The 23,674-nt window shown below is 43.1% G+C and overlaps 1 protein-coding gene across 2 annotated transcripts in view; it reads right to left on the bottom strand.

The window, feature by feature from the left end:
• MCF2L2 (MCF.2 cell line derived transforming sequence-like 2) overlaps positions 1 to 23,674 on the bottom strand; it is a 352,924-nt gene that overhangs the window by 200,582 nt on the left and 128,668 nt on the right. For both annotated transcript variants that reach the window (XM_072618349.1, XM_072618350.1), the window contains exons 6-11: positions 19,846 to 19,962; positions 13,882 to 14,031; positions 11,884 to 12,008; positions 8,677 to 8,791; positions 7,106 to 7,225; positions 5,345 to 5,536 (exon numbers count right to left, since the gene is read on the bottom strand). In XM_072618349.1, the coding sequence (XP_072474450.1) occupies positions 5,345 to 5,536; positions 7,106 to 7,225; positions 8,677 to 8,791; positions 11,884 to 12,008; positions 13,882 to 14,031; positions 19,846 to 19,962 (819 nt within the window). The remainder of the gene's footprint in view (positions 1 to 5,344; positions 5,537 to 7,105; positions 7,226 to 8,676; positions 8,792 to 11,883; positions 12,009 to 13,881; positions 14,032 to 19,845; positions 19,963 to 23,674) is intronic.

Raw genomic sequence — 23,674 nt, 5'->3', positions numbered from 1 at the left:
GGTGAATCACTTTGTATTACTGCATATACTTCCTTGTGACCATGTTTTATCCCTCCCCCACTATCACCTCCAGGAAAATGTAAGCTCATTGAGGCCAGGGACTAGTTTTGCACTGCTTTGCAGTGTTTTTGCTTATCTGTTTTGTCCTGTATCTCTTCCATTGAGCGCAGCACCTGGTTCTTGTAGGCCATTAATGTATATTTTTTGATTTAAATGAGGAAGATGAGAAAGGAACACATATTTATTCAGCCCCTGTGCTAAACACTTTACGCATATTATCTCATTTGATCTCAAACACCATCTCATTTGATAAATGGAATCTAGTCATTAAGAGTAAATTCTAAAGGTTTCCGCTCCAGAAGAAATCACACGGGGACTGTCCAGTCTCACTGGGCACCCCTATGGCAGGGCAGGCAATGGTTGGACATGTGCACAAACAAGGCTCACAAAACCGGCGATGTACAGAGGTGATCTTTGGCGAGAAGACCAGTCCACACTGGGCAGCCTTTATGGCACTTTATTGAGTAAAACCACTTGAATGCACATTCCCAAGGTCATGCCAACCTTGAAGAAATGGAATTGAGCGCAGGGAGGGTACATACATCCTCCATCCCAAATGCGACCATTCATCTGCCCCCTCTCAGCCTTTATATACATGTCTCAGAATTCCTAGCTGCCTTCAAGGCTCAACTCTTACCCTAACATGAGACTTTTTCCAATCTTCCCCTCCAATTATTAGTGTCCTCCCCCTTCCCCCAAATTATTTTGTATTCGCTTTATTAACAATTTGTATATACATACACAGATATGTGTATATATGTGTGAGTATGTGTGTGTATGTGACTGTATGCATAGCCACCCCTCCCCAAACAAACATTAACTCCTTAAGGGCAAAGATTATTTTATCTTTGTTTTTGTACCTCCAGTATCAAGCACAAACTATGTACTTACTAAATGCTTATTGATTAATTTTATATACACACATGTACGACATTATGCACATATTATATGGAATACATGTTTACTGACTAATTTCATAGGTACATAATGTGTGTGCCATCTCCCCATGTTTTACAGGTACTACACTCAGTAGGTCTAAATAATTCTTCTTGATTGATTTTACATGTATTTCTGCATATACATGTTGTCTTTCCCAATAGAATATGTCTCTTGAGGACAGGGAATTGTATTTTTTTTTGTCATTAGATCACTAGCACTTAGCATCAGGTTACAGGTATACACGTGGTACTTAATTGATGCATTTTATATAAACTTTTGTATGTGTGTGTTATCTCTCCCAGTAGAATGTAAGGTTCTTGAGGGCAGGAGCTGCCTTCTTTTTGCCTGTGCCTCTGCAGGGCCCAGCACAGTACATGGCACATGGTAGGCATTTAAACAAGGTTTACTGCATTGAATGTCCAGTTCCGTGCCACTTTCTGTCCTGGGTCTGGGGTTTTCACCTTTTTGTTTGCATTTATTTGACTTTCTATTGCATATTAAGGATTTGCAATCGATGGTGTCTGCCCTGGGGAGGTTGCTATACAACCTCCCTGGACCTCCTCCTCTTAGGACACAATCGATTTGCTTCATTTACCTAGGCAGTGTAACAACTGAATTTCCAAAGGATCTAACATGGGCAGACAAGGGAAATGGAGGTGACTCGGGAGAGGAACAGGCTGGTCCAGCAGAAGCAAGGGGCGCTGGGTCAGTTTTACCAAGCCACGAAGGCTTCAGGGACAGGCCTGAGTATGGACAGACAGTCTGCCTGTCTGTCCTCCCAGGATGAGTCTGGCCAAGCCTACAGGGGCTTATCCCCAGTTTAGCTTTGGGGGAGGAATTTTTCAGCCACCGATGTCTCTCAAAGACCATCAGACAAATGATTAGAGATCGACCAAAATCTTCACCGGGCAACCAAATGGCAACTCTGTGAAGTTGGTTGGGGTGAAGTCTTTAAGCTGTAACAATGTGGATCCTTTAAAACTGTAGGGGCTGTTTCATTCCTGGTATTTGCATCTCTGTACCTGGCACATTGTCTGGCACACAATAGGTGCTTCATAAATGCTTATGAATTGACTTTATATGGACTTAGATGTACTGATATGTGCTCTGTTTTATTTTTGCTTTTATAGAGACTTATACATATATACGTACTGTACAGATATACTTCTACATGGGCTTATATATGGACTTTACATATACGTGTGTATATAGATATATGCATACTCGTATAGATATATATACTGGCACATAGTAGGTGCCTAATAAATGCTTATTGATTAATTTTATGCATACCTAGATGTACTGATATGTGCTCTGTTTTATTTTTACCTTTATATAGACATATTACAGATATGTGTGTATAGATATACTTTGATATAGGTTTATATTTTACACTTTACATATGTATGTATGTATATATGTGTGTGTACATATATACATATATGTACTGGCACATAACAAGTGCTTTTTAACTTTATATAGACTTAGGTGTACTGATAGGTACAACAATATATTTTTTTTTTATACAGACATATTTATAACTTGTATAAATGCAAATATTTAATTAATAAATACACATATATTTATATATGTAAATACAAGTATATTTATACTTGTACTATGTAGATATACCTCTACATGGGCTTACATCTAGACTTTACATACACGTTTACATTATGTATACAAATATACTTGCATATATACTGGCACATAGTAGGCACTTAATAAATGCTTACTGATTGACCACAGATGCTTATATATGAACTGTTGTAGGCGTACTTTTTTGCCTAGTACATATATACAGTATATATCTATGTATATTTGTGTGGGTATGCACACACTTATATAAGGATATGTGGATTGATTGATCATTAAATCTTTTGTCTCCTTGAGAGAGATATGAATGGGAGGAATATAGGACATAATAACAGAGAAATAATAACCACAGGAAATCTGGTGATCACTCACTCTGGCTTTTCTTTCTATCCAATATAAATAAGGTCAAGGTTCATTTGAGTCATGCTCTGAATTCCCATTGAGGCCTCAGACTCAGCTTGGCACAAAATGGTAAGCGAAGGGGAATTTCAAGAACTTTGGGGGTGTTTGACATTTGGGGGAATAATACTCACACACATACACTTCAGAAATGGAACATTACACGTCATACACACACTTCAGAAGCCTGAGACAGAAAGTGAGCCGGACAAGCAAACAGCAGCAGCTGCTCCAGTTCTGTTGTGGGAGTCACTGGGCACTAGAAGGTGCCAGCCTGAGACACGCATGTGGGCAGTGGAACCAGCGGGGCCAGGGATGTGAAGGGAAAGGGACGGGGATGCTGATTCACGGTCATGGGCAGATTCGCTGCTGTCCTGCCTGGGAACAGCTGAAGCTGCAGGTTCCAAGAGTCCCTGCTGAGTCAGCTCTCTTCTGCAGACTCAGAACACCTGGCCCCTCGCACCAGGGTGTTCCAAGATCAGTCTCCTCTCTGGGCACTGGGACTCTGACAAAGTCCTTTAAATGGAAACATTAGGTCTCTCAAAAGAAAAGCGAGGCAGAGGAGCAGTGCCATTGAAGAGAGCTGGAGCTGACTCTAGAGTGGGGTCCACAGATTCCCAAGGGATCTAGTGATAGATTTCAGGGATTCTGTGATCTTTGATGGGGAAAAAAATTGCATCTTTATTTTCACTAATCTCTAACTGGGCTTTAACTTTTTTCTTTCCATTTTGAATACATAAATATATGTGTACATGTATTTATATATGTTAATTACATATATAATTTTGTATGTATTTACATGTAAATACACAAATACATTAAACACAAAATTATGTTAAAAACTCCTGCTCTGGAATTGAAGGACTTAGGCTCAAATCCTGACTGGTATCAATCAAAAAAAAAACAAACCATTTACCAAATGCTTACTATTCTTCCTCCTCTCTGTCCTATTGCTACTACTACTACTACAACTACTGCTACTACTACTGTTGCTGCTGCTGCTGCTACTACTACTAGCCAGCATTTATGTATCCCTATGTGCCAAATAATGTACTCAGCTTTGCAATTATTATCTCTTCCTCACAACACCCTGATGGGGTGGTTGCTATTATCCCCATTTTACAGATGAGGAAACTGAATCAAACAGCAGTGAAGTGACTTGTCCAGGGTCACATAGCTAGTAAGTGTCTGAGGTCAGATTTGAACTCAGCCCTCCCTAACTTCAGGCCTCGATCTTATTCCACTGTGGCACCCAGATGGCAACTCATGGAATGAGTATAGTTCTTCAAACTTGTCAGCCCTGTGATATAACAGGGACAACACTGAATTTGGCACTGAGAAGACCCGAGTTGAAATCCGCTCTCAGGCATTTATTGTTTAGTTTCTTCATCTATAAAATGGGGTTAATAATACTATAGTTCCTACTCTCTAGCCCTCTCCAACTCCTCCATTATTGTGCAAATCAAACGAGGTAAGGGAGGTAAAATGTTTTGTAAACCTTAAAACCACGTGTTCATTAACATCACGTATTTTAAATATCACATTTACTCATTGTCCAAACATAACAGAAAAAATATCAGAAGCCAACAATCAGCCAATTTACACAATATGTGTGTATTATTCCTTGAATCTATTAAAATAAACACATAATACTTTTATTTCTCCCTTAAAAAAATCTCTTAAAGTGAGATTGGAGGATTATTGTTATTCGTAACAACAATTGTCTCATCTGTGAACGTATGGATCCTCTATCTATGCCTGGAAGGGATTTCAGAGTCTACTTAGTTGATCCTTGCATTTTACAGAAAAAGAAACTGAGTCCCAAAGGAGGGTAAATAACTTGGCCAAAAACTATATCATAGATATAGAATTGGAGGAAATCTCAGAGACCATCTAGGTCAACTGTTCTCTCCCCCCTTTATTTTACAGATGAAGAAACAGTCTCAATGTGGTTAAGTTGTCTTGTCCAGAGTAACACAAGTAGCAAATAAGAGGGGTAAGATTTGAACCCAGACCTTCTTTCTCCAACTCCAGTGCTTCCCATTGTCCCACTCCTCATTTTATATAAGAGGAAATGAAGGCCCGGAGAAATGGAGTTGTCTGCCCAGGATCACATAGCTAATGAGTGACCTGTAGACCAAAGCAGGGCTTTCCTACTGACTGATTCACTCAAGGCCAAAAAGGCAGCCAGTCGGTGGATGAGTGGGGAGTTATCAGCCTTCCTGGGAAGACACAGAAGGAAAAGTTCCAAATCTCTTTTTCCTCATCAAACCCTTCCTAAGAAACTGTTCCTTTGTTCCCATACTGACCCCCTCACCCCCCGGGGGCAAGGGCTCTTAGCTAGGCTCACCTCGTCCAGCTGCTTATGCATTTCTAGGGCCTTCCCCAAAATGTCACATTTCTTCTTGGCCTCGTTGGTAAAGTCATCACAGATGCGCCGGAGCTCCACACACTTGGGCCGGATAGAGTCTACTGCATAGTGGTTGCTTTGGATAAGTTGGTCACCGGTCACTGCCAGGGACTGGGCCTTCTCCAAGGGCTCCTGGGAAACAGAATACAACTGTCAAAAACTGCCTGGTCTCATGGAGGAGGGTAGAACTTTCACTTCTGAGCCTGGAGGTTCTCAGAACACCCAGGCCCGAGTGCATCGATCCAGACTTCCATCTCTCTTTCTCTTACTAGACAAGATGTGTGTATGTATATATATTATGTATATACACACATATAATATAATATACATATGTATGTATATGTACATACATATATGAATAAAACACTTTGTATGCACCATGTTTCTACTTATTTTTGTACATATTGCTTCCCCAGGTAGAATATAAGGCCTTTGAGGGTAAATTGATTTCTGTCTTTTTATCCCCTGGCACACAGTAGGGGCTTAAAATTTTTTGTTAAATTGAATCACATTGTTTAGGTGACCGGTTATAAGATAGACAGTCAGGTTCATTCAACACATGCAATTCATACTTCTTGTCAATTAAATCAATTTGAGTGGACAGCTACAGCATCTCTGACTGATCTGAACAGAGCTGGAGGAAACCATACAACAAAATTCCTTCTTCCCTTTTTGTCTGTCTATCTGTCTGTATATCATTCATCTACATCTATCTTTTTAATCATTCATTCATCTATATAAATGTATCTGTTAATACAAATATATGTATCTATATATCTAGCATTCATCTGCATAAACATCTATCAGTCATTCATCTACATATACATACCTATCATTCATCTATACAAGTATACCTATCAATAATTCACCTATATATGCATATTCATATATAAATGTATGTACCTGTATATATGTATTATTCATCTCCATAAACATATCTGCAAATCATTCATCTCTATATACATACCTATCATTCATCTATATAATTGTATCTATCAATCATTCATGTATGTATCTGTCATTCATTTTATGTATCATTTGTATATATATTTATCAGTCACCTATATAAACTTATCTGTATATATATCATTCTTCTACATAAACATATCTGTCAGTCATTCATCCATATATGCGTATCTATCATTGATCTATTTATATGTATCTGTCATTCATCTATATAAATCTGCCTAGCGTTCACCAACCCCCACATATATAGTACATAGTATAAACCAGTCTCCCCAGCTAGGGTCATATGTCAATAATTGCCTATTAGAAATTTGAACTGGATGTCCTATAGACATCTCTATCTCAACATGTCCAGAACTGTACATTATCATTCTGCAAAAACCTTTCCTCTCCTCCCAGCTTCCCTGTTGCTGTTGAGGGTATCACCACCCTCCCAGTCACTCAGGTTAGAAGCACTGGGATCTCTCACCCTCTGTCCTACACACAGTCCCTTCACATCTCCGATCATGCCCCCCCACCCTAGTGCAGACCCTCCTCCCCTCTCGTCCTGGTTATCACATTAGCTGCTGGAAGGTCTGCCTGCCTCCAGCCTCTCCCTGCCCTGATCCGTCCTTCTGGGCAGTGGCCAAGCAGTGGCAGTGATCACTCTGGATTCACAGACTGTCTCATAGAGGATCAGCCCAGAGCCGAACCCAGCCGGGCCTTTCCCAGGACACCAACACCTCTGGCACCCACCTGGCCTCTCTCCTCCAACAACTTCCGCTCCTTCAGCAATTGTTCCACACGTGTCACACTATTCCCAATGATTGTGATTTTTGCCTGTACACACATGAGGCTATCCAGGGCTAGTTTAACCTGAAAAACAGAATGAGACAATCCCGGGACAAACCTGCCAGTGACTACAGGAGAGAAATAAAGGACACTTGGCTTAGAGAAATCCAATGTATCCTGGATTTGCACTGGTCTGAGGAACTCCTGGCGATAAAACTCCCTCTTCCGTAACTTACCAGTTAGAGAATTACCTGGGCAGTGAGACATTAAGTGACTTACTCAGGGTCACGTGGTATGAACCCCGGTCTTGTGGCCTCTAAGAGCTCAGCGCTCTTTTCACCACACCATACTGCCTGTCATGGTGTAGAGCAGCTTTTATACATTGCTTTACAATTACTGTCTCCTTTGCTCCTTAAAACAAGCCTGAGAAGGATGTGCTACTATTGTCTCCACTTTACAGTTAAGGAAACTGAGGCAAACAGAGGTGAAATGGCTTGCCCTGGGTCGCCTAGCCAGAAAGTGTCTGAGGCTGGATTTGAACTCTGGTCTCTCTGACTTCAGGCTGAGTGCTTTAATCACTACACTACCTGGCATGATTGCCCAGATATACAAAGAGTGTAAGACTCCAACACCTTTGTCCTTTTCACTTTATCACTCTTCCTCGGTGTCTGAAGTGGGATTTGTACTCAGATCCCTGGACCCCATAGCAACCACCTGAGCCAGTGACTTCCTCTCCCTGGGCCTCAGTTTCCTCATCTGTAAAATAAGTTCCCTTCCAGCTATAGTTCTGTGAGCCTATGATCTATGAGGATACATTCTCTAGTGCCCTGAAAGAAGCCTGGCAGGTTTCCCAGTCACCACCACCACCACCATCACTACTACTACCACCTGGAGGGTAGTGGGCTCTGCTCCAGACCTCCTCTCATGAAATCCCCAATGCTGAGGATAACAATATTGTTTGATCTAATCTATTGCAGGTGCTTCTGTAAAAAAGAAAAAAAAAAGTTTTTTTTCTTCTTAATTCTCTATCCGATGACTGCCTGGGAAGGGGGGAGGACGGTCTGGTTGTCTGCTACTTTTCACTCTCTAGATGTACCCTTAGGGATGTTACATTAGCTTCATTCTAAAGGAAGGAACCATCTTTCCTTCTGCTGGCATTTATATACCACAGTCCCTGGGCACACAGTAAGAGCCTAATAAATGCTTATGGACTTGGCTAGAGCCAGAAGGGACCTTACAAATCATCTAGCCAAATTTCTTCTTTTACAGCCAAAGACAGTGAGGCCCCAGTTGGGGAATGGGCCTGCCCAAACCCGCACAGGATTCAGCCCAGGTCCCCTGACTCCTAATCCCAGCCTTGTTCCCCCCAGCATCCTGCCTCTCTGTGCCAGGAAAGAGAGGATCTGGTGCTCAGGCAGGGACTTCAGAAAGGAAATGAATGAGGGAGAAGGGCCTGTCCCAGTTCTGCCTCAGAGATTGCCCTCCCTGGAGGAAGTTCTACATTTTACCAAAGGTGGGGGAGGAAGTAAAAATACCTCTCGGAAATTGTGCTCAAAGTGCCGCAGCTGCAGGCATTGGTTTAACTTCAGATAGTGTTTGGTCCAGAACTGGTCAAAGGCCTTTTCTGTCTCATCCAGCTGAGCGAGTAACCTAGGAGAAACAGAGGAGAGCACAATGTGATAGCTCCCACTCATTCCCAGCAGAGACAACTGGGATGAGAAACACCCCGACTATGATTCCAAGTGGCGCCACATTCTCTCCTATAAACGTGGAGAATAACTTCTGGCCTAACAAAACACTTTGCTGGCACATTCCCCCAATACAACTTTTGGAGGCAGGTGCTATTACTATCCCCATTTTAAAGGGGAAGAAACTGGGGCTCCTATACAAGTCGTAAAGGTCAGACCTGGGGTCAAGTACATCTCTAGGACTTGGAACCACAATCCTCCAGCTGGAGAAGGCTTTAGAGGCCATGAGGTCTCACCCCTACCCCTTCCTAACATCTTTCTCTCTGTATGGGGTCGTGTATCTATATAGCTTTACCTGTGGGGTCATAGAGATCTCTATAGAGAGATACCTACATAGAGATCTATGTACACACACGTGTATATCTATACATGTGCTATGATATGTACATATACACACATAATATATATTTACATAGACATATTCACAGTGTACTTAGATGTACACGTATACTGGCATGTGTATGTATATATACAGATGCTTATTTGTATGTACATATGTTTATGTGTATGTAAAAGACATGTGTACATGTGTGTGCATGCTATATAGGAGTTTGAGAGAAAAATCTGACATAAGAACTTGCGAGAAAGAGCTGAAGACTTTATATATGTATATATGTAGTATATATACGTTCCACACACACAAGCAATGTGTGTGTGTGTGTGTTTCCCCCTTCAAATGTTTCATTTGGGAGAAGGGCAGCTAGGTAGCTCAGTAGGTAGAGTGTCAGACCTAGAGTCAGGAAGATGTGAGTTCAAATATGGCCCCAGACACTTCCTAGCTGTGTGACCCTGGACGAGTCACTTCACCTTGTCTGCCTCAGTTTTCTTTTCTGTCAAATGAGCTGGAGAAGGAAATGACAAACTCCTCCAGTATCTCTGCCAAGAGAGCCCCAAATGGGATCACAGCTGAAAAAATGAATGGTGGCATTTAAGGGACTATTCCTTTGGGGGAATTTTTCTTATATCACTTGGAGGATATTTTTCATATAGATTTTTCTATAGCTGTCCTTTTTTTTTTTGCATTGGTGGGTATCTATAGAAATATATGTACATACATACATATATGTGTATGTACATATACACATGTATACACACATACGTATACTATATATAATATATATCCAGAAATAGCTATCACTGGAATTCTCTACAGAAAATTTCTCAGACCATTTGAGGTGAGGAAATTTTGATTATTTGAATGGTTAATTGCTGATATCTGTTGATTTATTGCACCTGTATTTAAATGTAGATGTTATTACATGGAACCTGTTTAGAACGTTGGTGCTTAGACATGCAGACAGACCCCCTTAACCCCTCACCCCCCAGAGGACTTTCAGTTAAGGGCAGACCACCCAGCAGTAGAGGTATTGGAGACTGATTATGAGATGCTATAGATAATATAGGTAAAAGCAAAGAAATAACCAAGAAGGATGAGGAGAAAAGAAACTTTTTCTGAAAACAACTTTCTAAAATTCATACTAGGATAGGGATTTCTGAAAATGACTCCCATTCTACTTCATTTGTGTATACTGGTTCATGAAAGGCAGAGAAAGGAGAAATATGTCAGAAAGATGAGTAAAGGAGAAGGCGCAGCTTAGACTAGGAGAGGCATGGAGGGCATTTTCATGAAAACCCGCAGGGCACACAAAGCTGGGAGGCATCCATCAATACACCCTGGATGACAGTCAGGACTCCACAAGATCTTGACGAGTGGAGCCGAGGTTCTCAGAGGGTGCTCTGTGAGCCCCTGGGGTCCCCAAAACCCATCTAGGAGATCCTGTTTATCCCAGCTATTCTCATAATCACACTAAGATGGTATCTATCTATCTATCTATCTATCTATCTATCTATCTATCTATCTATCTATCTCTCCCCTTTCTTTGTGAGGCTGGATTTTCCTCATCTACTTCAACCAAAACAACATATTGCAACAGACTAAAACGAGACGCAGAGAGGAGAATCCAGTGATCTTCTATTAAGCCAGACATTAAACTGAGTTATAGGAGTAGTACCAATGTTACTCTTCTCACAATTGTTTTGTTTTGGAAAACCATTATTTTTCATAAAAATATTTTATTTATGTTGGTATGTAATGGGTTTCTGATTGCTATTTTTATTGAATTAATATATTTTAAAACTTTTTATGAGTTTTAATTTCTAATATGGTAACTACTGATCACTATAACCCACTTAATCAAAGCTCTTTGTGGGAAAGGGAGGGATCCTCGATCATTTTTAAGCATGTAAAAAGGTCCTGATACCAAAAAGTTTGGCAAATGGCAAGCTGGAGCCTCGGGCTGAATCCACTAAGAGGAAATTCAATAAGGATAAATGTAGAATCTTATTTTGTTCTAGCTCAGTCATTTTCAGTCGTGTCCAGCTCTTGGTAATCCTGTTTCTGGGCAAAGATACTGCAGTGGTTTGCCATTTCCTTCTGCAGCTCATTTTACAGATGAGGAAACAGAAGCAAAGAGGGTTAAGTGACTTGCCCAGGGTCACACAGCTAGGAAGTATCTGAGGCCAGATTTGAACTCAGGAAAGTAAGTCTCCCTGACTCCAGGCCTAGAGCTGTATGCACTATGGCACCACCTATGGGTTGGATTAGAGCGCTGCTGGGCTGTCTCCCAGCTCTCAAGTTTGGTAATTCTGTGGCTCAGCATCTTGTGGGTTCTGGGGGAGCAGGACAAAAAGGGGAGCAAGGCTGAAGGCAAAGGCTGATAGAATGAGACATCACTTCATGTCCTTCTGAAAGGCACTCAGCTCAGTAAAGCCAGTGGGCGATGAAGCCCTGGGAGGACGATGGTAGCCCTGTGGTCACTTCCACTGATTCCTGAACCCATTTGGGGATGAACAGCCTTAGTGTTCTCAGGATCCTACATACTATTCAGGGTGAGATCTTTCTTAAAGGAGAGTATCCGATGCAGGAATACTGGCAGGATATCAGGCCACTGACATGAGGCAAAAGGAGAACAAGTCTGTCCCGTCTTTACCTACCTTTCCACAGTCATGACATTTTCCAGTTCATCTGGGTTGAGGGTGCTAGTGGGGCTCTTCCTGGCTGGTTCTCGGATGCATGACAGTAACGTGCCCCCCTGACTCCCTGCCAGCTTCAGCTCAGCCTTGGGGAGAAAAGACAAATAGACACTAAGTGAGAGAGATCCTCGGTCAACTTTTTTTTTTAACTGCCTAGGATGTTAAAGGTCATAGAATCCATATGGAAACTGAGGCACAGAGAGGGAATCCTAGATCCAGAGCTAGAAGGAACATTATTGGTCACCTAGCCCAGACCCAACATTTTTGATATGAGGTACATTGAGCGTTAAAATGATTTACAAGTCACAGAGGTTACAAATGACAAAGTGACATCCCCAGTCCCAGTCCCCTTTCTACTACACCAGGCTTTCTCTCCCTGGAAGCTCTTTCTCCCTGACTTTGTCCACATTGGTTTGCCTGAAGCAAATTTAGGTGAAACAGCTAGCTGTGTCCTCGGGTAGGGGGTGCAGGCTTACTTTCTTACCCTAGATATCCTCTCTCTCTCTGGTTCTGGAGGAACCCTGCATGGCCCAACCTAGGCTGACTCGATGCTCCTTCCAAGCCAGGGTCTCGCCAGGATCTCTTTTCTCATTCAAACCCCTCTGCCCCACAAAGGACCTGCCTTGTCTCAACTTACAGTGGTAGAGTTGATATAACCAAGTCACCCCAGGATGAATGAGCCACTGCCACATTGCTTGGACCCAGCTGCCTGCTCCTCTCACCTCCCCCATCTTCAGAATGATACGTCATGCACTCATTGCCTCCCTTCCCCCGTCCCAGGTGCTGGAAGCCGCTCCTCCAGGTTCAGGAGAGCTGGTTGTTAAATATCCAGTGTGAACTGATTGTTATATATTCAGTGTGAGCATTGACAAGTCAGGGCTTGATTTATTGTTCTGTTTGTTGTCTGGACTTCAGAAAGCAATGAAGAAAATGTTACTAAAGAGAATTAAACTTAAAAGTGTGTCTTGTATACATATTGTTTTCTTCCTGAAGAGTGGTTGTTAAACATTTATTAACAGTAGAAGATTACTAGATGATAATCCTAATTGAAGATGATAATAAAATAGTCTATGATACCACTAATTTAAAGTTGAAAGAGTTTATAAATCAACTATTCCAACTCTTGCCTTTCACAAATGGGGAAACTGAGGCCTGGATAAGTATGACACATTGCACTTACATGGGATGCTTTAGGCACCTGAGCAAATCACACCAATCCTCCCAGCCTCAGGTTCCCCATCTGTAAAATGAAAGGAGTAACAATGCCCACCTCCCAGGGCTGCAATGATGCTCAAGGGAGATCAGAGGATCATAAAATATAGAGCAGGAAGGGTCATTAAGTCTAAATCCCTCACTAGGGCCATTGAGGTCCTAGGAGGGCAAGTGACTCACTGGGTCACTGGAGCAGGAGGTGACAGAGCCCAAGTGTGAACTCAGATCCCCTGGTCCCAAAGCTAGTGAGGTTTGTCCATTGAACCATTGCTGAGATAAGGTACGGTAGGTGCCATGTGCGTCTTAAAGTTTACCTAAGTGTGTGTGGCTTATTTTTGTTATTTTCCTCCTTTTGGCCTTGGAATCACTTCTGGTGGCAGAAGAGGAGGGCCCAGGATGATTCAAGTTAAGGGACCACCCTCTCCCCATCTCACATCTGTCTTCCCACCCTCTTGACCACACAAGTGCTTGATGACTAATGCATCTGACTACAGCCACAGAGGCTAGTGCCTGATGACTGGCTTCAGTGCTGTTGGCTCTCTCTCCACTCCTGTCCCCCTCCTTCAGAACCCTCCCCCCCGGGATAATTACTGGTTGTACCTCACTGGAGGTGAAAGGAGACAAGGGGACATTCTTTTTAACCAGCACTCAGCTTTCTTTAGCATCCTGCAGTATCTACAGCTAGTGCAGCCAGCCTCCCCTTCCTCCCCCATACCTGCTATGCCAGGGCCAGGGGTGAGCACCCACCTTCAGTTTGCTGTGCTGCTCTGTGTGGGAGTGGAGGAGTTGCTCTGTACACTGGACATCATTGGGCAGCTCTGTCTCCGCCAGGTCTGTCCCAAAGGTCTGCAACATCTGTGCTGTGGTTTTCACAGTCAGGGCAAAGTTTTCTATGGCCTGGGAGGTCAAAGGCAAGGAAGAGAATGAAAGCTTGTCAGGCTGGATGGAGTAACATGGTGGAGATCCTCATATTCCATCCATTCCCCCTGTCATCACCAGTAAGGCCCCAGAGTTCAGTGGACAGGAAGGAAGAGGAGGAAGAGGAAAAGGAAGAGGAGGAGGAGGAAGAAGAAAAAAGAGGAAGGAGAAGGAGGAAGAGAAGGGGAAGAAGGTGGTGATAGAGAGGAAGGAGGAAGAAAAAGAAGAGAGAAGGAGGAGGAGAATAAGGAGAAGGAAAAGGATGAAGAGAAAAAGGAAGAGGAGAGAGAAGGTGGTGAAGGAGAAGTAGAAGAAGTAGTAGTAGAAGGAGGAGGAGGAGGAGGAGGAGGAGGAGGAGAAGAAGAAGAAGAAGAAGAAGAAGAAGAAGAAGAAGAAGAAGAAGAAGAAGAAGAAGGAGGAGAAGGAGAAGAAGAAGAAGGAGAAGGAGGAGGAAGGAGGAAGAAGGAGGAGGAGGAGAAGGAGGAGAAGAAGGAGGAGAAGAAGGAGGAGAAGAAGAAGATAGGCATAGAGCACCTGTAATTTCACTGGTGTGGGGAACTCTTGGAAGAATAAACTCACCATGCATCCCAGGGGACGCCTTGGAGCAGCGTCTAACACTTACAGAGGTGAATGATGTGCCCAGAGTCCCATTGCAATAATAAAGATTAGTAGCAAGAGTTTACAGACCACACAGTGGTCCCAGAAGGGAGGCAGTAAAAGTGTTGTGCCCCCCACATTGTGGCAGATGGAGAAGCCAAGGCTGTTGGAGGTTAGAGGTTAAATGGGCTCATGCAGGCAGGGAGAGCAGGAGCTCCAGATCGTGCCCATTCCTGTCCTGCCTCCAACTCTACCACTCTGCCCACTGACTCTGAATGACCACACCACCCTGTGGAGTCCCACCAGTGCTCTCTAGGAGCAAAAACACATGAATGATCATGTGCCACCTGGTGGGGAGATGCTAATGTAATGCATTAGGATGGAAGGAGAGCTGGGCCTGGCATCCAAAGAGCTGGCTTTCAATTCTGCCTCTGCTGCTTCCTGGGTGTCCCTCATCAAGTCAGTTAATGGCCTTCTCAAGGGCTTCACAGGTAGAAGGCAAGAGTTGGATTAGGTAGCCTCTGACCCTCTCCCCTACTCTAAATCTATGATCTCATGATCTGCACCTCAGTTTCTTTCTCTAAGAAATGAGGGGGGTGGACTGAATGACTAGAGCTAGAATGTTAAGATTTGGAGCTTTTTTTGGGTGGGAGTGAAAAAATAAATGCTCATTAAGTGAAAAAAATATTAATTAAAAAAATAAGTTCCAAGAAGGCCCATGAGAGCAAGCTGTGCCCTCTAAGTGAATTTTTCTTCTCACTTTCCCAATCACCAAGTTTATCTGTCCTGTGTCCCCTCCCTCACCTTCCCACATATCCCCTGCTCACGTGCTTTGTCACTCAGTCTCAGGTAAGAAATCTGGGCTTCAATAGGAGCCCTCCTGAGACCTCAGAGCTTGAGGGATCCTCTGAGGTCATCCAATCCACCCCCCACCTCCTTTTACAGAGGAGGAAATTTGGGCCCAAGGACGAGAAGTCACCTGTCCAATGTCACATGGCTCATGTCTGGGGTGGAATTTGGACCTCAGAGAAGATTAGATCAACCTCCCCCCACCCCATGCACTTCATAAAATGTCCAGAAAAGTTAAGGGGATTTCACACAGATACTGCCTGAGGCTATATGTGAATTCCAGAGGTCTATTAATTCAACATTCTCATCTAACACAAGGAAATTGAAGGCCAGAGGTCAGGTGATGTTCCCAAGGGTTTAACCCTAGGTCCTCCCCCTACTCCCAGTCTTTGGAGGGCTAGCCCTGGAGAAGCTGCTCATCAGGAATTCCCTCCACCAGCCAGGACAAGCCATCATGGTTCCATCCCTAGGGTTCCAAGGTCAAGAGAACCCAAATTCACACAGGGCAGAGTCTGTGGTTATTCCCCCATGATCTCAACCCCTCTTCCCCCAACAAAGGTGGGAAAGAAGGCAGGCAGTGGTAAACTCAGCTCCAAGAATTCTTTTTTCTGCCCCTGCTGCCTATACTGGGAGCCTTCCCAGGAAGGGGGAGTTGTCCAGCTGTTCTGGCCTCCTTCCTACCAGCATCTGGAGGAATCTCTGTCAGAAAGGACATGGACAATATGGTGGGTGACCCAAATGGCTTTGAGTCCACATCATTTACAGATGCCTTGAAGGAATGTGGGGGGAGGGGTGTTTACTTTGGAGAAATAAAGGCTCAGGGCTAAGTGGGAGGGGGAAGGATTAGACCTGACCTGCTTTGGGCTCAGAGGACCAAAAGAGATCCGATGGGTGGAAAGAGCAAAGGGCAAAACTGGTCATAACAGAAAGAAAATCATCCTATCAATTTGCTGTTCAGTCATTTTTTTAGTCCTGTCTGACCCTTCGTGGCCTCATTTGGAGTTTTCTTGGCAGAAAGACTGGAGTGGTTTGCCATTTCCTTCTCCGGTTCATTTTACAGATGAAGAAACTGAGGCAAACAGGGCTAAGTGACTTGCCCAAGGTCACACACCTAGTAAATGTCTGAGACTGGATTTGAACTCAGGAAGATGAGTCTTACTGACTCCAGGCTCCATCCTCTGTGTCCTCTAGCGCCACCTAACCATCCCTTCCTCTCAATTAGAGCTTTCCAATAGCTGGATTGGTTTGCCTTGGGAGATGGTGGGTTCTCCTCTTCACTAGAAGTTTAGATGGTTTCATTTTTAGATGGCTTTCATGTTTGGGTCTTAGAAGGACCTGAGTGTGAATCCTGTCTCAGACAGTTACCAGGTATGTGGCCTTGGGCCAATCACTTAACTTCTCTTACCCTGCATTTCCTTATCCTTATTTTCCCATTTCTGTACTCTGCTGTCAAGCTAGGCTTACTTTCTTTTTGTATTTCACACATGATATGCCATTTCCTATCTCTATGCCTTTGTCCAGGCTGTCACCTCTACCTGGAACGCACTCTTCCTTCATTCTTCTCCTTCCTCCTCAACTTCACCTCTTAGAATCCTGCTGTTTGCTTCAAAATTCAACTCAAACAGCCCCTTGTACGTGAGGCCTTTCCCTTGTCCCAGCTTCTAGTACTTCCCCCCACTCTCTCATATTTGTTGTGTATTATTTGCATATGCACATGTTGTCTTTCCTAATAGAGAATGGAAACTCCTTGAAGGCAGGAATAGTTTAATATTTCTTTGTATCCTTAGTACCTAGCATGGTGCCTGATACATAGCAGGTGCCTAATCAAGTTTGTTGATGGATTAATTCCATTTTTTTTCTTTTTCTTTTTTTAAATGAAGATTAGAGTCCTTTTCAGCTCAAATATTCCATGATGCCTACAGTAAGTTTGACTGGAGTCTTTCCAAGATTCCCTAACCTTCCTTACTTCTTCAGCAACGAAGGACAAATACAACAACCTTCTTTACACAAAGGCCAAGTAAGGAGCCATCTTTATGGTATGACTGGTCAATAATCTTAAAACTGTGCCACTCCCTATAGCAGGAGACCATGCTACATCATTTGTGACTTCTAAGTTCAACAAGCAAGTCACTGCCCTCACTGGGTCTCAGTTTTTTCGTTTGTAAAATGAAGAAGTTGAATTAGTTGACCTCTAAGATCATCTTTAAAATCACCTTGAGGGACATCTAGGTGTTGGAGTAGATAGAGCACATGTCCTGGAATCAGGAGGAACTGTGTTCAAATACGGCCTGAGACACTTACTAGTTGTGTGACCCTGGGCAAGTCATGACAGAAAGAAAGAGAGAAAGAGAGAAAGAAAGGAACGAAGGAAGGAAGGAAGGAAGGAAGGAAGGAAGGAAGGAAGGAAGGAAGGAAGGAAGGAAGAAAGAAACAAAGAAAGAAACAAAGAAAGGAGGGAGAGAGGAAGAAGGAGGAAGGGAGGAGGAAGGAGGGAAGGAGGAAAGGAAGGAAAGAAGGAAAGGAAGAAGAGGAGAAAAGAAAAAGAAAAGGAGGAATATCCCCCTGAAATTTCACCAGTAGAGCCCTCCCTTTGGATCAGGCCTCCAAGGTGGGTTTAGGTCCAGAAGACGTTGGTTAAAACACACACATGCTACCAGGAAGGGACGATAGGCTATGAAGACTTTCCCAATGAGGATTGTTTTATCAGATGCCCTTTACCTACTGTAAATATACAGCTTGTCTCTGAGGGACAAGAACACATTTACCTTCTGTTGCAGAGAGGAACCAGCAGAGATGCCCACAGGGCAACATCCTCCCAGTGCCAAAAGATGGTACTAAAAACAAGGCAGAGAGTACTGAACCTGAACTGAGCCACCTCCTCCAGGCTGCCCAGGGCTTGGCCTGGCTTCTCTTCTCCTGGTCAAGGGAAGAGTGTTTTGATTTGACACAAGCTGGTGGCTACCTGCTGTGCCCACCTCCATACTCTCCTCCATGGGGCATCTTGATTTTTCCTAATCCTAGTAAAGAGCAGAGCTGCTTGTAAATTTGAAGAAAGTCAGGAAACAGCTGATATCGGCTATTGCTATGGGGCCACAACAATCACCAAACATTTATCAAGCACCTACTATGTGCTAGTCATGTTTTATGATTTATTATCATCTGTGAAGATAAAAGTAACCAACATTTATACAGCTCTTTAAATTTTGCAAAGCACTTTGCAAATATTATCTCCTTGGATCCTTTTATTTGGGTTGGGATGGGGGATGCCATTGAAGTTAAATGATTTTCCCAGGGTCATACACAGCTACTTAAGTGTCTGAGGCTGGATTTGAACTCAAGGACCCATGTTCTACCCACTGTACCACCTAGCTGCCCTCTCATTGGATCTTCATAATAATCCTAGGAGATGGAGGCTGTGAATATCCTACAGATGAGTAAACTGGGGTACACAGCAGTTAAATGACTCGTCCAGAGATCACAGAACTAGCAAGTGTCTGAGGTTAGATTTGAACTCAAGACTTCCTGACCAATTCCAGTGTTGGACTAGGCATTAGGGACTTCAAAAGATTGAAAATACAAAGATGAAAGAAGGGTGAAGTGTTCCAACCACCATCCAAAGGGTCTGTCTGAAAAGGAAATTCTGGTTGCTGCCAGAAATCACTGCCCCTTCTGCACCCAATCTACCCTGTGTGATATGGCATATCTTTCTGGGAGCTAGGAGGCTGTAATCACTGGAGGTCCTCAGTTAGCTGTGCCTAGAATCCAGGACTTGAAGTCAGGTCTTCCTTGGGTGCTAAGCCCACATCAGATATGACAGACTTACTAGCTGTGCGACTCCAGGCAAATCCCTCCTTGAGCTCTTAGTTATAAAATAAGGATAATCATACCAGCCTGACATGTTGTTTTTGCAGGATCACAGAATCACAGGCTTTAGAGGTCATCTTCTCCAACCCCCTCATTTTAGACACGGAGACCCAGTTATCTAACAAGCCCTGAGTCATGGAGGTGATAAGTGACAAACAGGTGTGAACCCAGGTCTAGACTTCTAATCTGAAGCCCCTTCGAGTGCTTATCACTGCTCATCAAGGCAAATGAGATCATGCATGTAAGGTGTTTTGTAAACTTTGCCCCAGGATACAATAGCAATTTTTATAATAATAATTATCATCATCATGACTACAATAGTAATAATTATATAATCATTACTATCTTCATGACTATTATGACTGATAATATTAAATTATTATTGCCAATATTATCACTATTCTTGTTTACTGTTACCCTTCATTCCTTCCCTCATCTCTCAGCACCTTCAAGGACAGACCCTTCACCCAAGTTGGTACTCACCGTTCGATGGTGTATCCACTGTCCGTGGCCATATTCTAGAGTCCCCCCCAGCTCCCGGGTCAGCTGGCTCTTGTCAATGTAGCCGTGGAGGTCAGAAACAGAGTTCAGCATGATGATCTACGGGGATAAACACAACCCATCCCCCCAAAAGAAAAACACAAGTGAAGTGTTTCTCTCAGACACTGGGAAGTGGTTTGTCTTCCTTTAAGTGAAGAGCACTTGGGTGCTTTTTGTTCTCCCCCCAGACATCTCCATCGTATTCACTGGATGAATATGAACTCATCCTCCCCCCCATCCCCCGATAACTCCATAGGTCCATATGAGTGCCTCCCACCCCTGGATGGGACAAAGCATCATCTTGCTCAAGAAAAGGTGAGGAGCCAGGAACTCAGGACACCAAGGTCAGCGCCTTCTACGTCCCATGTTTTAATAAAAAACAATCCCTTCATCATTTATCTCAGGATCCATCACAGAAGTTTTGTGAATGAATGAACAACTCTGATGGGCACCCACAACAGAGAATCTAAGAATGCTGGCCTCAGACTCAGGAAAACCTGGACTCAAGTCCATGCCTCTGACGGTGCAACTCTGGGCACGTCGTTTCTCTCTACCCCAGATAACAGGGACTGATCTGCATTGAGAGAGGGAATGACCTTACCAGTTCTCAACACCAATTCAATCACCAGTCTGATCCCAAAAGAAAAGGAGAAATTGAGGCGGGTCAGTTTCAGGGGAGTCTCCAATTGGGAAACATTTCCTGGTTTCATTCTTCATCTTTGGATATCCAGCAATAGACTCAGTACCTGGTGTATTGTAAGTGCTTGATAAATGCTAGCTTGAGATGACTGACTGACTGACTGACTGACTGACTGAATGGATGATGACCAGACTTTGGCTTCCATCCTTCCCGATCTGTGCCTTCTCTGTTGTGGCAACTTCTCATCCCTCCCCCTTCCCCACTCCCCTTTACTAAGCCCCTGGACTTTAAGAATTGCCAAGGCATTCACCACCTATTCACCACCTCCCATCTGCTGATGAGCATCTCAAGGCTAGTCCTGGGGAAAGCTTAAGTTCTGAGGCAAGGAGAGCCAGTGTCACCTCTGGGTTGCTAGAAGGCATTGGGGGAGGACTTCATTTTTGTTTTGTTTTTTTGGAGGGGAGAGGTGAGGCAATCAGAGTTAAGTGACTTGTTCAAGGTCACACAGCTAATAAGTGTCAAGTTAGATTTGAATTTAGGTCCTCCTGACACCACCTAGCTGGCCCCCTGGAGGAGGACTTTAGTGAAAAGAGACCCATGCTGTGGATGCCAAAATCCATGTCAAATTTGTTGACACCCCCAAACCTAAGAGGAGAAGGCCAACAAAGGGACAGAAAGAGTTGACTCTAGGACATGTTCAGGTACGTTTAGAAAACAGCAACTTTTTCTTAACCTTTTAAAGAAACACTGATATACTGGACACACGGATTTTCCTACTGGGGTGAAGAGGAAGGGGAGATTTTTCACAATTAAAAAAAATAGTCCTACTGTTAGAAACCCCTTTATTGGAACCCTAAATCAGGGGGCTTAATCAATGAATTAATCAATTCAGTGAGCATTTGGTCACTACTATGTGCCAAACACTGTGCTAGCCATTAGTGATGCAAAATAAAATCGAAATAGTTCCTGCTCTCACAGACCTTATATTCTAACAGGGAAAGAGTCTATCAGGGCTCTTTCAAAATTATTTCATTCCACAACAATACACAGTAGACAGATCCAATAGAAGATAAGAGGAAGCTAGGTGGGGCCATACTGGATAGATACAGCACTGGGCCTGAGGTCGGCAAGACCTGAGTTCAAATCCAGCTCTAACACTTAGCTCCGTAACCCTGGGCAAGTCACTTAATTTCAGTCTGCCACAGCTTCCTCAGATGTAAAAAATGGGGATAATAATAGAATCTATCTTACAGGACTGCTGTGAAGATCAAACGAGATAGTATTTATAAATGCTTGGCACAGTGCCTGGCACAGGGCAGTTGCTTAATAAATGCTTATTTCATTCTATTCCAGATAAATTTCTCAAGGTCAAGTACTGGTGCTTAACAAATGTTCATTGGTGGATGGTTTGGTGATTAATAAATGCCCATTGGTGGGTCAGTTGATTATTATGACCCCAAATCACTGCCCATTCACTATCTGAGGTAAAAAAAACCAAACCTCTTTCACAGTAACCTCTTACCTACAAAACATATCTCCCTCAAAGCACATTCCTTTCATTTAATCTTTGACTTCTGACATTCCCCCTTTTCTTTTTGCCTTTCTGCTGATTTCTTGCAAATGACAGTCTTTCTGGTATTACTGGCCAGAGGCCTTCCCCCAAACCTTTTGGCTATGAAACACTCACCCACAGATATGGAGGATCAAAATATGGAGAGGGCCAGAAGGAACTTGAGAGATCATAATCCAACCCTCCCATTGTACAGATGAAGGCACTGAGGCTCACAAAAAAACCTCAGTTAACACAGCTAGAGCCAGAAGGTACCTGAGAAGCCATCCAGGCCGATTCCTTCACTTTGTGGATAAGAAAACTGAGGCCCAAAGAATTTCAGTGGTTTGCCCTAGATCACCAAGGCAGTGTTTTGTGCTTTTTCTGCCATACTGGGGAGCTGACTGGTCTGGGACACTTCCCATAGAACCAGACATGTGCCTCACCGGCTCGGCAACCCTTACTTGGTCTCCATAATGCCTGTGAGCCCCGTTACAGATGTTTGAAATAGAATAGAAGCCACAACTGCCCATCTGGAGGTTAGAGGAATATCAAAAGGGGCCCTAGAAAATGTTGGAGCTCAGAAACAGAAATTAAAGCTATTTTTATACTGGAAAAAATGGACGCATACAATAAGATAATTTTTCATACATATATGATTCCATATCTCATATTTCAGAGGTGGAAGGTATTATATGCAGATATTAACATTATTAATAACATTAATATTATACTAATTTTTTGTTAAGTATTAAAACAAATGCAGTCTTAAGTCAGGGAGAATATAATGATAATGATAGATACTTCTAAAGCACTTTAAGGTTTACCAGTTGTATTCCATAGGTTACTTCATTTGAGCCTCAGTGCACCCTTGATGGTAGTGGTGTGTAATTATAGGGGTAAGATCATCCTCATTTTTCAAAGGAAAAAAAGCTGAGGCTTCGAGGACATAGCTCTCTATGAAAAAGCAAGAGGAGAGATGAACTTGATATTCTGGTTTGTGCAGCCCTGGGAAAAAGTGTGATGAAAATAAGGTTGATTTAATGGCTGGTGAAGCTTGGGGATTGGTCTCAATTTGAGGACCTCTAGAAATCTCTTTTTCTATATGACCTGTAGATAATTGAGAGTATTTTATGTACACAAGTACTCAGTTTTCATGTTGGTGTGAAGCCTGCTTTGGGATGGGAATGGAGGTTGGGGAGTGGGGTGGGGTAGTTAGCAGACAAGGATAAAGTACATTTATATCTGATGAGGTTTCCTGGAGTTTTCTTTGGTTTTGTCCTGGTTTATAGACAGTCTTTCTCACCTTCCTTATAGATACTCTTGTAACACATTAAGAAGCTTTGACATTGACACTTTTGATTTGAAAGACCTTAAGCCTCAGTTTCCTCACCTGTCAAATCAGAGGGTTGGATTACATGACCCCTGAACTCTAAATCTCTAGTCCTATGACCAGCACTTAAATATCATCAGGAAATCCTCCTTCATAAGGTTCCACACAGGTTCCTAGAACACAACTTGGAAAATGTTCCTGCCTTATATCTGGCCAAAGTTCCTAAGCTAACTCAGTATTCCTCTGTGGG

Source organism: Notamacropus eugenii, chromosome 6, assembly GCF_028372415.1.
Source record: "Notamacropus eugenii isolate mMacEug1 chromosome 6, mMacEug1.pri_v2, whole genome shotgun sequence".
Taxonomy (NCBI): domain Eukaryota; kingdom Metazoa; phylum Chordata; class Mammalia; order Diprotodontia; family Macropodidae; genus Notamacropus; species Notamacropus eugenii.
Note: the sequence above shows the minus strand (reverse complement) of the source record. Positions and strands in the feature narration are given on the sequence as shown.